At 37.1% G+C, this 17005-nt stretch overlaps 1 protein-coding gene across 1 annotated transcript; it reads left to right on the top strand.

Annotated features, from left to right (window-relative positions):
• Positions 1 to 46: 46 nt before the first annotated feature.
• cngb3.1 (cyclic nucleotide gated channel subunit beta 3, tandem duplicate 1) lies at positions 47 to 11136 on the top strand. Its single transcript, XM_048175568.1, has 19 exons — positions 47 to 641; positions 1569 to 1638; positions 1737 to 1769; positions 2078 to 2189; positions 4551 to 4714; positions 5226 to 5525; positions 5613 to 5821; positions 5905 to 5955; positions 6027 to 6113; positions 6642 to 6706; positions 7479 to 7601; positions 7844 to 7985; positions 9224 to 9383; positions 9501 to 9598; positions 9788 to 9871; positions 9962 to 10080; positions 10184 to 10336; positions 10438 to 10591; positions 10782 to 11136. The coding sequence occupies exons 1-19, from the start codon at positions 525 to 527 to the stop codon at positions 10803 to 10805; spliced, it is 2265 nt and encodes a 754-aa protein (XP_048031525.1). The 5' UTR covers positions 47 to 524; the 3' UTR covers positions 10806 to 11136.
• The last annotated feature ends 5869 nt before the right edge of the window (positions 11137 to 17005 follow it).

Raw genomic sequence — 17005 nt, 5'->3', positions numbered from 1 at the left:
GTTCACATATGCTTTCATTTAACCAAGGATTGGTCGAGTCAGTCTGCCGTAGGATCTCACAGTTAATCTCTTTAGTCTGGCAGGGACATTAAGAGTTTTAATTAACCAAGTGATCTTTCTAAATGTGGACCCAGAGCAAATATACAGTACAAACAGACCAAGAATAGCTCGCAGTTCCCACAATAGCCCACAAATATCTCCTACCGCACCTTACAATCCAGTGTGAGCCAAGAAAATGGCAAATTTGTTGGCTTTACAAAAAGAAATGCCCCTTTGCAGCACCCTCTACAGTGTATTTTTAAGAGAAGGATTGTGACTGGTTGACTAAAAGGCCTGAGAAGGGCTGTGATAGGTTAGTCAAATTGTGGTGAACCATGGGAAAAAGGCTGTTCCTAAGAAGGAATTAATAGGGCTCTAAGAATTAATTGAAGCAGGTTGGAGTTCACAAATCAGCAACAGTTGGATAAGGAGAGTCAAGAGATAAATCTGGATGGGATTGCGTGCCCGCTGTAGCCAGCGCAGCCATGTTCAGCACTTTGAAAAGGCTTTTTTGGGCTAGAACTGCGGTAGCAGCAGCTCATAGCCCTGGACCACCGGCTCCAGCTTCAGCTTCAACCCCAACATCTGCCCCTCCGACAAAGGTATGACCACCTGACTTTAGCACAACACAGCACCAACATCATCGTTCACGCAAAACTCAATTCTACTAATTTGCTAAAAAATATATATATCTCAGCTTGACTTTACTGTATAGTTGTGAAGTGAATAAATGTGGATTTAAATAGCTAATATTTACTTATCAATAATGTTTTTTTTTTTTTTACTTTCATGTGAATGGGAGGATCCAAAGCCATTTATTGTATGTAAAATAGCAAGAAGTCTTTTGGAGATTGTGACATAATTACACTTTAAAAAGGAAATTGTCGACGGTGCTTGTTTTGTGATGTTGTCAGGACAGTTCTGTGTTTCATTTTTGCACAGCCTTGGGAAACATTGTAGGGATCAAATTGACAAACAACTAGTCTGACAGACAAATCAAAAATATTTAGAACACAGTATAAGTTTCATTAATCAAATGCCATATACTGTAATATATTTCATATTTATTTAGGACATCAGTTGATGGAGAATATGAGGTAAATTATATAGTGGACTCGGATACATGTATATTTTCATACATAAACACAAATAGTGATAGTTGATATGCTATACTTATTATAAAATATTTTTTTTCTCTAATTATTATGCATCTAGTGACTTTGACCTCACAATAATTTTTAGAATATTACATTTCTTAATTATTTGCCATACCAGAAAACTATGTGAAGTGAACTGTGAAAAAAATTTTGGGATTTTTTTAATCTAAAATTTTGAAAAAAAAAAAAATAAATAATAAACTAATGGATATTTACTTATATTTATTATTTGTCAACTATCATATATTAATAAATAAAACAGCTACTCTATGTGAACGTCAGGCTACTGAAGTTTCATATCTATATCATTTCTATAAACTGAAAATGCAATGTGAGGAAAAAAAGAAAGAAAACGTTCTCTGATGTTCATAGGAGGAAAAGACAGAAGCAAAGAAAGATGAAGAAAGAAAAGATGAGAAAAAGGAGGAGGAAAAGCCTGCTGGTGAGTCTTAATCCATCTTCACTTCACGAGATGATGTTCCATTAAGGGAAACTGCAATTCACTGTGTAAATTTTTGTGTAAGATTGACTGTTTTATAGGTATGATTGATGATTTCCTCTTAAACCCTGGAGGTCTGAATGAAAATGCATAATGTATCACATCATAAAAAAAGTATTGAAGTACTTTATTAATTAACTAGCATATCAGGAAAAGCTGAGGCTTAACCCCTGAAAACATATTTTTAAAGCACTTTGGACACTCTAAATTAACATGTGCAGTGGCAATAAATGAGCAAACACATGCACATATACTGTTAATAATCACAGATTTTTTTGTGTCTTTAATTATTTGCATATACAGAAATGAGCAGCTATTCGACATTAGGAATATCAAATATATAGTATCTCAAAACATCTAATTCTGCCCTGTGCTTTTCAAGAACCAGCTCCTGCTCCAGCTACTGCACCGGCTCCTGCACCAGCTCCAGAGGCCCCTAAACCAGAGGCCAAATCAGCAGATCCATCCAATCCTGAAGCAAAAGCTGCAGAGGGGTAAGAGTTTAAACAACCTGTAAATTATCTCTGATAACATGATTTCACCAAGTACAACATGCTCCTGGATCAAAATCTTTGATCTGATTTTAGGGATTAAGGTAGGGTTAGGTTTAGGGATAGGGTCAGGACTAAATTTTCAGACAGAAATGTTGTTCCAGGATCAACAAAATGACTATGATCTCATTATATGTAGTGTATTACTTTGAGACTTTAGAGCAAAGGGTTTGAATAGGTCAATTAAAATATGCGACTTTTGCCCCTTTATCATATTATTGCTGGCTTATATGGAGCAGATCTTTGCTGCTATCTCAGTGATGTGCAGCGTGTGACTCCAAAAGTAGCTGAAAGAAGATTAGGGGATTTTACTTAAGAAGATCATGGGAATGTCCTCATGCGTAAACAGGAGATTCTGTTTTCTACTATTATATTGTTCTTTGTATCAGTACATAGCTGACGGTTTATTGATTTCAGCAAAATCATTCTAAGCAGTCATCATTTTCCAGTCACAATGCTGTATGTAATGATGCTGCTTAAGTTTGGTGTAAGACTAAATATAGTACTAAATTTACCACATGGGCCCATTTTAGCTGACTGCAATAAACAGGACAGCATCAGCTCATCGGGAACAATCAGAACTGACATGTCTTCAGAATTAATGGCGTGCAATTGGAAAAGTGAACAAATGTGAGTGTATCTGGACATTCCTAATCTTAACTCAGCAGTCGTATAGCCATTTAAGCCCATGATTTGACAAATGCAAAGGAGTTGCACTGATCAAAATGAATATAAATAGACGAGGTGCAGGTGAACACTGTCTAATAATTAATAACAAATTGCAGGTACAATTACTTTACAGTAAGTATATCTAACCTAACCCTGATACATACAGTGTATATTTAGTACATCCTACTTTACCTGCTTACACCCAGCAAATACATAACATTTCCCTAATGTTAGTTTTTGGTTCCTTCTTGGAACGTTACATTAACGGTAGAATAACATTCTGGGAACCAAAAAACTAACGTTCTGGAAACTTTATGGTAAAGTTATGAGAATGTTAGATTAACGTTAGAATAACGTTATACAAACCAAAAACGAACGTACTGAGAACGTTAGATTAACGTTAGAATAACGTTATACAAACCAAAAACTAACGTACTGAGAACATTAGATTAATGTTAGAATAACGTTATACGAACCAAAGAACTAATGTTCTGGGGACGTGAAGAAAACTTTCCTGGCTAACCAAAAACAAACCTTGACAAAATAACCTTCTGGGAACCAAAAACTAACGTTCTAGAAACGTTATAGTAAACTTATAAGAATGTTAGATTAACGTACGAATACAAACCAAAAACTAATGTTCTGGGAACGTGAAGAAAACTTTCCTGGCTAACCAAAAACAAACCTTGACAAAATAACCTTCTGGGAACCAAAAACTAATGTTCTAGAAACTGTTAGATTAACGTAAGAATACAAACCAAAAATGAATGTTCTGGGAACGTTAAAATAATGTTCTGGACACGTTATAATAAAGTTATACTAAAGTTATACAAACATAAAACTAATGTTCTAGGAAAGTTAGATTAACGTTATAATAATGTTCTGGTAACCAAAAAACTAATGTACTGGGAGCGTGAAAAAAACGTTGTTGGCTAACCAAAAACAAACCTTAACATAATAACATTCTGGGAACCAAAAACTAACGTTCTAAATACATTATAGTAACGTTATGAGAACATTGTGTTAACGTTATGATAACGTTATACAAACCAAAAACTAACGTTCTGGGAATGTTAGAATACTGTTCTAGAAACATTATAGTAACGTTATGAGAACGTTAGATTACCATTATAATAACGTTATACAAACCAAAAACTAACATTCTGGAAATGTTATAGTAACATTATGAGAACATTAGAATAACATTAAAATAACATTATACAAACCAAAAATTAATGTTCTGGGAATGTTAGAATAACATTCTGGAAACGTTATAGTAACGTTAGTATAACGTTCTGGGAACCAAAAACTAACACTATGGAAACATTATTGTAACGTTATGAGAATGTTAGATTAATGTTATAATAACGTTATACACACCAAAAAATAACATTTTCGGGACATTACATTAACATTAGAATTATGCTCTAGGAACAAAAAAACTAACTTTCTGGGAACATGAAGAAAACTTTCCTGGCTAACCAAAAACAAACCATAAAAAATAACATTCTGGGAACCAAAAGTAACATTCAGTATATATTCAATATATATATATATATAAATATATATATTATTTATTTATTTATTTATTTGACCTAATTAAGCCTACATTCCTATGTCTCTTTTTTCATGTAGTGAGGATGGAGCTCCACCACCACCTCCTCCACCCATCGTCATCAACAGATACTCTGATGACCAGCTGCGAGACATCGTGAAGAAACTACGGGAGAGGACAGAGCTCTATAAAGAGAAAGTTGTAGACCCCTACGCCTCGTCCCCAGAGCGCAGCCCACCCGTCAGTGAGTACAGAGTCTCTGAATCCTGCTGTTTGATGGACAATTAATAATGCAAGATAAATTATTGAATGATCTAGCAGGTGTTTCTCTGTTTCTCAAGGGCTTGTAGTTTTTAAAGTCAGCATGAAACAGAAGTTACGATAGTCTTTTCTTCCCAATTGTGAAAATGAAAAGGGAAATGAGAAAAAATGGTTGTGGTTTGCTATTGGTCAATCTCATGTTATTGACGGGTTGCCCCGCCCTCACGCCAGTCACTTATTCAGCCTGCTGGAAAAACCAGGTAATTCTAGCTTAAGGTGGTCAAGCTGGTTTTTGGAACAAAATTGTCTACCAAGTAAAAACCAGCTGGTATTCCTCTGATCAACCATCTAGACCAGCTTGGACTATCTAATGACCATAAATGACCAATTTTGTCCAGCAAAAACATGAAAAACTAGCTCCTATATGGTTTTAGCTGGATTTTCCAGCAGGGAATCTATCCAGTTCTGAACTCTGGTCTACTGTTGATTTCCAGCACCGGTTTATCGAAAGGAAGACTGGAACAGAAAGCAAGAAACAGAGAGAATAAAACGAGAAGAGGCCGAGCAGAAGAAAAAAGAGGATGATGCTAAGAAAGCAGCTGCAAAGAAAGAAAAAGAGGAGAAAGAAAAGAAGGAGAAAGAGGAAAAGATGAAGGCCGAGAAGGAGAAGGCCGATAAGGAGGCGGCCGAAGCCATCTGCCCTAAAATCAAATGCACATGCATAGACACACTTCTCAAACCTTTAGAAGACAAGATGGACACATATTTGGGGACAACCATCGACCCTTTTACAGGTAGGACACTATGAGAACTGAAGATGCCTTCTAAAGTATAAAACATTGGTCTAGACATGTTGGTTTTCCCTCATTTTCTCTCATCAGATCGGCGGTATATTAAATGGTTAAGCGTCGTCACAGTCGCGTTTAACTATAATGTTTGGCTCGCCACGGCACGGTTATGTTTCCCGTACCACACGCCTGCGGCCATCCCCTTCTGGATCTTTTTTGATATCCTGGCAGACCTGGTGAACATCATTGACATCACCATGTTTCAGCCACGCTTACAGTTTGTGAAAGGAGGAGACATCATAGTAAGTCTTTTTATCGACACTTACGCATATGAAATTGTGACATTAGGATTTCAACTCAAAAACCTACAAATTTGTTTCCTCAGAAAGAGAGAATCATGACAAAACAGAATTACAGAGAATCTGCCAAATTTCAGGTGAGTAAAAATGATATCTATAATAAAATAAATATAATTATATTATTATAATTAAAAATTTCTCTCAACAGACAGACCTGATAAGCATCATACCGTTTGACTTGCTGTGTTTCCACTTTGGGTTCACATCAATCTTTAGGATAAACCGGTTCATACGGGTCAGTTACTCAACTTCTCCAGCCAAAACTGTTTTCCTTACACTGTAAACCCTAACGCTCAAAATAATTAATTGGTTTGAGTAGGACAAACTCAAAATAAGCAAATTAGTTCAATCAAATGAACTTTTATGAGTATTTAGAACTTTCTTTTTATTTAGAGTTCACAAAACTGACACTTTTTAAGTCATCTGAATTGTTTCATTGTTTTGAGTTTCATGAACTTGTTTCTTTTCATTTAGACAAACTTAAATTTACCTAAAATATTAATATTTTGAATTAACTTTTAATTTTATATTTTCTGTTCTTATTTTCATTTCTAATTTAATTAAAGTTTTTGATATAAACATATTTTTTGCATATTTTTTATTTTATTTCAGCTTTGTTTCAATTAATGAAAGAGCTTTTTAATAGTTTAAGTTTTAGTTAACAATCATTTTGTACAGCTAATTTTTCCGTTCAGCTGTGGAGTTGTTTCTGGTGTGGTGTGTAATGATCTCTGTTTAATGTGTATATTCCCTCTTTTTTCAGTATCAATCATTTTTTGAGTTCAGCGATCGTCTGGAAAGCATCATGACTAAGGCATATATCTGGAGGTATGTTTGAAAATGTGTGATTTCTATATGCAATTCAGATTTTTTTTTTTGTGTTTGTGTAGCCTGTCCCAAGTGTCTGTGATATTCGGGTATACCCCACTAGAAATTTTACGCTCCCAGAACGAACTCAGAACGTCCCCACTGGTGTTAAGGACGTTGCCTAGTAACATTCAAAGAATGCTCAGAGACGGCCATGATGTGGACTTCTTTTAAGGGTTGGGGGACGTTATTTGGTGGACCTTCAGGGAACATTCAGGATGTTCTGGGAATGTTTAGGGGACTATTACTATAGGACGTTCTGCTAACTTCCCAAATGTCCTCTTTGTAACGTTCTCACGCGACCATAAAATAACCAAAATAGAACGTCCCCCTAAAGTCATATAAGGAACCTTGAACTGCACCACTTTCATTACTACCTTTTTGGAACGTCCCTAATGTTCTGTAAAGGTTCGGAATTTTCGTCATATTTAGAGAACTCTTAGGAAACATTGCGCGAGGTCACGAGAACGCCGCCTTACGTTGGTAGATACGGGTCAGGTCAGATCCCGTCTTCAATATGTTCAAGGGATTTTCTCCTTAGTTTTATCACCCACCAGGTGAAAAGTCTGACCAAGAAAGGTAATAGTCTGACGTGTCAACAAGCTGGACGATTTGAAGCATCATTAGTGACCAAAACAGTATTGAGCAAATGCCAAGGGTTAATGTGTTCAAAATCAAATCCATATCTGTATGTATGAACAATAATAATAGCGATGCTGGCCTTTTTTTTCAGAGTTGGACGCACTACTGGATATCTGCTCTTCTGTCTCCATATCAACTCCTGCCTTTACTATGTAGCATCAACATATGAGGGGCTGGGCAGCACTAGATGGACATATGATGGAAAGGGAAATGCGTATGTCCTCTCTTTTTTTTTTTTTTTTACCCTTTTCATTATTTTAAAATAAGTATTTATAAATATTATAAGTATTTATAAGTTATTTACAATTAAAATAGATTTAATATATATATATATTCATTTTGATATATTATTATAATATATAATTACAATTAAAATTAATTCAATAAAATATAAAATATAATTCATATATATATATAAATATTGTTCTGATAATTTTGTCATTTTTCTATGCCAAGGTATCTCCGCTGTTATTATTTTGCTACCCGTACGCTCATCACTATTGGAGGTCTCCCTGAGCCCCATACACTCTTCGAGATCGTCTTCCAGCTGGTGAACTTCTTCACAGGAGTCTTTGTCTTCTCTAGCTTGATTGGACAGGTGAACAAAAAATATTGCAAAGAACATTTCAGTTAACAGGGAACATTCTTAGAACTTCCCTTAAAGGGTTAGTTCACCCAAAAATTCTGTCATTAATTACTCATCCTCATGTCGTTCCAAACCTGTAAGACTTTCGTTCATCTTTGGAACACAAATTAAGATATTTTTGATAAAATCTGATGGCTCAGTGAGGCCTCCATTGACAGCAAGATAATTAACACTTTCAGATGCCCTGAAAGGTACTAAAGACATATTTAAATCAGTTCATGTGACTACAGTGGTTCAAGCTTAATATTATAAAGTGACGAGAATACTTTTTCTGCGCCAAAAAAACCCCAAAATAACGACTTTATTCAACAGTATCTAGTGATGGGCGATTTCAAAACACTGCTTCATGAAGCTTCAAAGTTTTACGAATCTTTTGTTTTGAATCAGTGGTTCGGAGCGTGTATCAAACTGCCAAAGTCACGCCCCCCAGTGGTGAACCATTGAAATTTTTGGCAGTTTGATACGCGCTCCGAACCACTGATTTGAAACAAAAGATTTGTAAAGCTTCGAAGCTTCATGAAGCAGTGTTTTGAAATCGCCCATCACTAGATATTATATTCTCGTTGCTTCATAACATTAAGGTTGAATCACTGTAGTCACATGAACTGTTTTAAATATGTTTTTTAGTAGCTTTTTGGACATCTGAAAGTGTTAATTATCTTGCTGGCAATGCAGGCCTCACTGAGCCATCGGATTTTATCAAAAACATCTTAATTTGTGTTCTGAAGATGAATGAAGGTCTTACAGGTGTGGAACGACATGAGGGTGAGTAATTAATGGCAGAATTTTCATTTTTGGGTAAACTAACTCTTTTTGTTTTGGCAAGGTTCTCTCAAAATTGTTCTTCCAGGAACGTTAATAGAACATTCGTTCAAAGTTATCTGGTCTTCAATAATGTTCTCAAAACATAGAAGTTTGTCTAATTATTTTAAAATGTTCAGATTACATTGAAAAGTAACATTCCCATAATGTTTGCAAAATGATAAAATGCAATATTTCCTTAACGTTCACATAACCAAGAAAAAACGTTTTTGAACGAACTAATTTTTTCATAAGTTAATGGGAACCTTTACGTTCTAAAGGGAAACCAAACGTTCTAAGAACTTATTTTTGTTAGCGGAGATGACCCAGATTAATAACTTCACGCTACTAGAAGTTGGTTACATTGCTCTAAATCTGTTTAAGCTCAGATGAGAGATGTCATTGGAGCAGCTACAGCGGGTCAGACCTACTTCCGCGCCTCGATGGATTCCTGTGTGGCGTATATGAACACCTACACCATTCCAAAGCTGGTGCAGAACAGAGTGCGCACCTGGTACAACTACACCTGGGACTCCCAGGGCATGCTGGGTAAGAGCTTACTGAACATCTTAATAGAAGAGGACTGATAGTTCATACAATTACCATTCATCTAAATAGATACTAATGTTTCTGGATCAGCTGCAAAAATCTCAAATATTTCCATAGATGAGTCTGAGCTACTGGAACAGATGCCTCTGGTGATGAGAACAGCCATCGCTGTGGACGTCAACCTCGCCACCTTCCAGAAGATCGACCTCTTCAAGGTAAGACTCATCATTGTCAGTAATGACTGCAATCATCTATACTGAAGATTTGTGAAAATTTGCTTCCTACTGCTGCATTTTGATGAAGTAAATCCATATTAGAAGGACTAAAAAGTATGAAAGAAAGAGAAAACAAGTGGGGGATTGATTTTGTTTAATGTTTTTGCTGTTTTAAACATATTTTTCTAGGGCTGTGATAACCAGATGCTTGTGGACATGTTATTACGTCTGAAATCCATTGTGTACCTGCCAGGAGACTTTGTTTGCAAGAAGGTGAGAACATCAGATATACTGTAATCATTTATCATTCATGTATCTGATATTATGTTATCATAGGCAAATGTCCTCCATTGCTTCATGCAGGGTGACATTGGGAGAGAAATGTACATTATTAAGGCCGGAGAGGTGCAGGTCATCGGTGGGCCGGACAATAAGATTGTGTTCGTGACGTTGAAAGCAGGCTGTGTGTTCGGGGAGATCAGGTACTTATATGCTGATACAGTGATACAATGATGATACAATGTTCAAAGATAATGCAAGAATGTCTAAAAACAAGTGTCTGAAATGGAAATTCATTTTTTTCAGTCTCTTACAGTCAGCAAAAGATGGAGGCAACAGGAGAACAGCAAATGTAGCGGCTCATGGATTTGCTAACCTCTTTGTACTGGATAAGAAGGATCTCAATGACATCCTGGTCCACTACCCCGAATCTCAGAAAGTGCTGGCCAAGAAGGGACGGTGAGTGAAGCTGGGTCACAGTCATGCAACATGAGCCTTTTCTTCAAGAACAGATTTTAAATGCTATAGATATAATAGGGGCTGATTCATTCTCTGCTCAGGAAACTGATGAAGGCCAAAGGTAAAGCTGCTCCTGTCAAAGATGAAGGAGAAAAGAAGAAAGGATTGGCTATGTTCGGACAAAGACCTCCCACTCCGAAAATGTTGCGTGCTTTTGGAGGCTTTGGGAAAGGAGGTTTACTGGAGAAACTCAGGGTGTGTGATGATCTGATCAGTGTTATAATGGTGCTAACACACATAGATAACGCAGTATGTGTTTGTCAGAGGATTGGCTACAGGTTTGGATTTAGCATATGAAATTGTAAAGATTATAAAAGCAACAAATTCTCAATTTTCATGCTAATAATTAAGAGATCTGATATAATAACATTTCTCTTTCCTGCAGGCTCAAGCAGCAGAAAAAAAATAATTAGGAAATTCATCCATCCATCTCTCCATCCATCCATCCATCCATCCATCCATCCATTTCATCCATCCATCCATCCATCCATTAAATAATTAATCCATCCATCCATTATATAAATCATCCATCCCTTACGTCATTCATCCATCCATCCATCCATCCATTTTTTTTTTTGTATGTTGTATGTTTCTTTTCTAATGGACCTTGAGTCCGGAAATAAAGTTGAATGAATGAATATAATTCATCCGTCCATCCATCCATCCATCCATCCCTTACATCATTCATCCATCCATGTATCCATCCATTAAATCATCCGTCAATCCATCCACCATTTCATCATCCATCCATCCATCCCTTACATCATTCATCCATCCATCCATACATCCATCCATACATTTCATTATTCATCCATCCATCCATCCCTTACGTCATTCATCCATCCATCTATCTATCCATCCATTACATCATCCATCTATAACATCATCAGTGCATCCACAATTTCATCCATCCATCCATCCATCCATCCATCCATCATTCATCCATCCATCCATCCATCCATCTATCCACCCATTATATAAATCATTCATCTATAACATCCATCAATCCATCAATCTATCCATCAATCCATTTCATCCATCCATCCATCAATCCATCCCTTACATCATTCATCCATCCATCCATTATATATATCATCCATCCATCAATCTATCCATCCATTACATCATCCATCTATAACATTCATCAATCCATCCACTATTTCATCATACATCCATCCATCAAATCATCGCCATTTCATCATTCATCCATCCATCCATCCATTACATCATCGGCATTTCATCATTCATTCTTCATTTCATAATTCATCCATCCATTTGTCAATTACATCATTCATCCATCCATCCATCCATTATAGAATTCATCCATTCATCCATTATATAAATCATCCATCCCTTACATCATTCATCCATCCATCCATCCATCCATCCATTTTTTTTTTTTTTTTTTTGTATGTTGTATGTTTCTTTTCTAATGGACCTTGAGTCCGGAAATAAAGTTGAATGAATGAATATAATTCATCTGTCCATCCATCTATCCATCCATCTATCCATCCATCCATTTCATCATTCATTCATCCATCCATCCATCCCTTACATCATTCATCCATCCATGTATCCATCCATTACATCATCCATCTATAACATCCGTCAATCCATCCATCCATCCATCCCTTACATCATTCATCCATCCATGTATCCATCCATTACATCATCCATCTATAACATCCGTCAATCCATCCACCATTTCATCATCCATCCATCCATTTATCCCTTACAACATTCATCCATCCATCCATCCATACATCCTTCCATACATTTCATCATTCATCCATCCATCCATCCCTTACGTCATTCATCCATCCATCTATCTATCCATCCATTACATCATCCATCTATAACATCATCAGTGCATCCACAATTTCATCATCCATCCATCCATCCATCCATCCATCTATCCACCCATTATATAAATCATCCATCTATAACATCCATCCATTCCATCCATCCATCCATCCATCCATCCATCCATCCATCCATCCATCATATATAACATCCATCTATCTATCCATCCATCCATCCATCCATCCATCCATCCATCCATCCATCCATCCATCCATCCATCCACCCATTATATAAATCATCCATCTATAACATCCATCTATCTATCCATCTATCCATCAATCCATTTCATTCATCCCTTACATCATTCATCCATCCATCCATTATATATATCATCCATCCATCCATTACATCATCCATCTATAACATTCATCAATCCATCCACTATTTCATCATACATCCATCCATCCATCCATCCCTTACATCATTCATCCATCTATCTATCCATCCATTACATCATCCATCTATAACATCTATCCATCAATACATCCACTATTTCATCATCCATCCATCCATTACATCATCGGCATTTCATCATTCATTCTTCCATTTCATCATTCATCCATCCATTTGTCAATTACATCATTCATCCATCCATGACATCCATTCGTTCATTTCTTCAATGCATCAATCTATCCATTCATTACTTCATCTATCTATAACATCCATCAATTCATCTGACCATTTCATCATTCATTCACCCATTCATTCTTTACTTTATCAACTTTATCAATCATCCATCCATCTCTCACTTATCTCCTTCCTCTGTTGTTTCACTGTTGGTTGTGATTGGTTCAGAAATACATAAATATGATAAAACGACTGTATGTTTTTGATTTAAAGTTGGTTTTAGTGACAGACTCTTTTCAACTGTAATTTTGGACATATTATTAAACCAGATCAACATTTTAAGCCGTGTCATGTTAGATGGGCCTTTATATACTGTAAATACATCATGTTTTTCATAAAAAAATAAAATATTGGTAATTAAGGTTCCCTTTATAAAGGGATTATAAAGGTGTTTGTTAATGACTAATAACTCATTTACAAACGCATTATATAGCCTATCTCCGCCCAGTTATTAACACATTTTAAACTCTGTTTCATCACATTCTAGGGTTACTATTATACATAAAAATCCTTATACAACACTTATAGGAATACTGAGATAAAAGACAAAAGAAAAAAAAAGAAAATACAACCATCAACGTATTTCAAAAATGTTACTTTATTGTAACATATATTATATTGTTATATTAGTGCAACCAGTATTTAAAACATCAATACTGTAATTTATTTGTAACATTTGAACTTTTAATATAGTGCAATATGTTCACAACTTTGTCATTGCTACATTTTAGTGCAGCCTTCTCTAACAACTACAATTGAATAGTTCATTCTGTATAATCCCACCAGTCACTATAGTTGCCATCAACATGTTTACTCATTCTATGACCACACTCAATAAAACTGAATAATTGTGAATTCATATATTAATACTAGACACCCTAAAGATAATGTGTACCAAAAATCTTTGTCATATATTTATGTTAAAATACTTTAATAACCTTTTGTCTTGGAGCTTTGATGCAGCCATCATCTTCTGATGGTGCAAACAAGAATTAAACTGCACATATTTAATTGTTTCCATATTTGCAGGAATTGTACTAAAACACCAGTCACATTTTTAGAGCTTTATAAATGAAAACTTTCTTTACGGTCACTATTGTGACTAGTGGGATTAAATGGGTTCACTTTCACAGGTTATTAATGTTTATAAATCATGAAAAAATGGTTTACAGGACGTCACTTTACATTAAGATTCACTTTCACATGTTACTAACATTTACAACTCATGAATAAATGGTTCACAGGACATCACTTTACATTAACATTCACTTTCATGGATTCCTAACCTTTATAAATCATGAATAAATGGTTCATGTGTTCACTTTACATTAAGGTTCACTTTTACAGGTTATTAATGTTTATAAAATCAGTTTTATACATTCCTCTGAATAGGCATCATGAACTTTTTGCAGAGTATCATGGGTAATGCACAGAATTATTATGCGCCCTGGAGACCTCACGCAGGTGCAGGAAGAGGAGCGGACGGACACTGAGGTGGGTCAGAGGCCGTGGGCGGCCACAGAGGGTCAGAGGCCGTTGGCGGCCACGGAGGGTCAGAGGCCGAGGCCGTAGGCGGACACGGAGGGTCAGAGGCCCTGGGCGGCCCTGGTGGGTCAGGGGCCCTGGTCGGCCCTGGCGACCCCGAAACCCCACCCAGGAATCCCCCACCCACAGGTGCAGGAACTGGTACTTGGAGCAGAAGGCTCGGCGGCGGAGACTGGACATACTGGCTCGGCTGCTGAGACGGCCAAGAAGGGACAGAACCGTTGAAGCGGTATGTGCAGGGTTCTGGGGTGAGGTGAGCTGGCGAGACCTGATGAGCTGCTGATGGGGCTGGACAAGGAAAATGCTGGTTCTTTTTAAATTTCATCTACTTCGAAATTAGAACCATTTAAAAAGAGAATCAGATTTACAGAATTGACTAGGGAGAAATTACAGGCAGGTTCGCTATAGCGAATAATGTCCTTGTCCAGTCCCATCAGAAAAACAGCATTGATGCAGGCATCAGGCCAGCCCACTAGATAAGAAACCTCCAGAAACTCCTCCACATACCTCTCCAACGGCCTGCCGTTCTGCCGCAGACTGCATAGTTGGTTCTCTGCCTGGCGAGAGGGGTTTACCATTTCTTTAATGGATGTCCGGCGGTTTAGGTCCGTTCTTCTGTTACAGGTGTTTGCTGGAGAGATGAAGCGTACACGGAAATCCACAATAATAGGTTTAATAACAATGAAGGAGATAAGCTTAACATAAACAGAGAACGGACAGGGAGTGAAGGGAGTGAGTCCATTATAAAGGCAGTGATGATGATAAAGTCCAGGTGTAGATGATGAGTGCTGATGGGGAGATGACGAGGGAAGTGAGTGCAGGTGTGGAAACAGGAGGATCATGGGAGATGGAGTCCAGGAGACAAGGGAACTGTGACACTGTAACAATATATTTTTGCTGCATCATGAAATTACCAGGAATCTGGTTCTGAGTAAAATAGGTGTGAATACATTTATTAAGCATTTATAACATGTGAGTTATAATGGCTGACTATTTGGCACATATATTACATTAAAGTCACTCTTTTTATTCAATATTTAATTTATACCGTTTCATTCTGTCATCTTTATTCTGTGCAAAAAAATTGGTGCTTTTCAGAGTTTTATTTACTCTCTAAAATTGTTGGCTCAAAAACAAAAAACAAAAAAACAAAACAAAAAAATCAACGCAACATTTTGCATCAATTTCTTTGAGTTATGACAACTTTCAGCAAATTTACATTCAACCAACAAGCTACATTGAGTTGGTGGAACTTAATAATTTGTAGCATAAACACAAATTTTTAAGTTGATTACTCAAAAAAATTAAGTCACTCCAATTACCAGAGTTGTAGACCTGGAACCAATTAATTTAATGTATTTCAGTTCAAACCCACAACTATCACAGAAAATGCTATCATAACTTATTTAACATACATTTAATGAAAAAGTAAGATATTACTCGTCACTGGCATTAGCACAGTCATTGCTTATAGAGTCAATGTAGTGTTTACCTTCATGTATCTATTGTTCAGCACAATGGTAACCACAAAAAAATCCAACATTACAGAAACTCTTTTAAATGTCAAATATAACATTAAACACTAACAGGTCTTTCCCTTCACTTAAACACAAAATAACACTTAATTTCAACATTTATTCTCCTTATCCAGTCCTATGCAAAGCACGCTGGGAACTAGAAATCCAATTCTTTATTTTTCGAAGTTGTCAAGACAATTTAAGTGCATTACAACAAGGGAGGGAGGATCCAAGGTGGAGCCGAAGCATCGACAGGTCAAGGTGGAGCAAAGGGCACAGAGGCTGGAGCAGAGACAGGGGATCCTCTGTGCTGGGTGGAGCTGGCGGCCTGAAGACACCGGGCAGATCAACATAGCATGTGAGAAATGCAGAGGGACTGAAAGACATCAGTAGAGATGGGGCTGAGGAACTGGCTGACTGAGGAGGTGGGAGAGGGAGGCTGGGTGGGAACTCTGGAGATACAGGGGGCATTGGAGAATCAGGAGACGCTGGAGATACAGGGGAACTGGGAGTAATTTCACCAAAAGTCTTTTAAATCCTCCCTCAAAAATGTCCTTCAGTTCATTATATTATTTGCCAGAGTCCAACATAATCTTATCCACAGCAGTGGGGTTGTGGTTGGGGCTCTCCTCCAAGCCCTCTGTGGGATGGGCTCCGGGGTGATGGCTCCGTCCGACCTCATCCTTGGTTCAGGCTCATCCATCACGGCAGGCCGGTCTCCATGCTCTGCGGTGGACTCTAGCAAAATCCCCAGTCGGATCACCCACTGGTGGTGGATGGCTGAACTCTGGGACACGGGCTGCAAGTGAAACTCCGTGCTGGAGCATCCAGCCCAAATATTCCAGCAACGCCCATTGTTCAGGGAGTGCAAAGCTGGTAAATCCATTGTCCCTTTTTATTTAAAAAATATTCAATCTGAGGGTCCTGCCTTCTATCACGGTTGGTTGTGATATATAAAGCGCACGATAATCCAAAGAAACACTTTATTATAAAGCAAAACAAACACAGGGAACCAACCACTTTACATGAAGTAACAGACGAGACAGGACAAGGAACT

The sequence above is a fragment of the Megalobrama amblycephala genome, linkage group LG22 (assembly GCF_018812025.1).
Source record: "Megalobrama amblycephala isolate DHTTF-2021 linkage group LG22, ASM1881202v1, whole genome shotgun sequence".
NCBI lineage: Eukaryota > Metazoa > Chordata > Actinopteri > Cypriniformes > Xenocyprididae > Megalobrama > Megalobrama amblycephala.
The sequence above is the reverse complement of the archived record's forward strand: the minus strand, read 5'-3'. Positions and strand labels throughout refer to the sequence as shown.

What these genes read in the sequence shown, in the direction of transcription:
- cngb3.1 (XM_048175568.1), top strand. Translation starts at nt 525, where the DNA reads ATGTTCAGCACTTTGAAAAGGCTTTTTTGGGCTAGAACTGCGGTAGCA. An exon ending in AACCATCGACCCTTTTACAG is followed by an intron (nt 5,526 to 5,612) that starts GTAGGACACTAT and finishes TTCTCTCATCAG; the next exon opens with ATCGGCGGTATATTAAATGG. An exon ending in GAGAATCTGCCAAATTTCAG is followed by an intron (nt 5,956 to 6,026) that starts GTGAGTAAAAAT and finishes TTCTCTCAACAG; the next exon opens with ACAGACCTGATAAGCATCAT.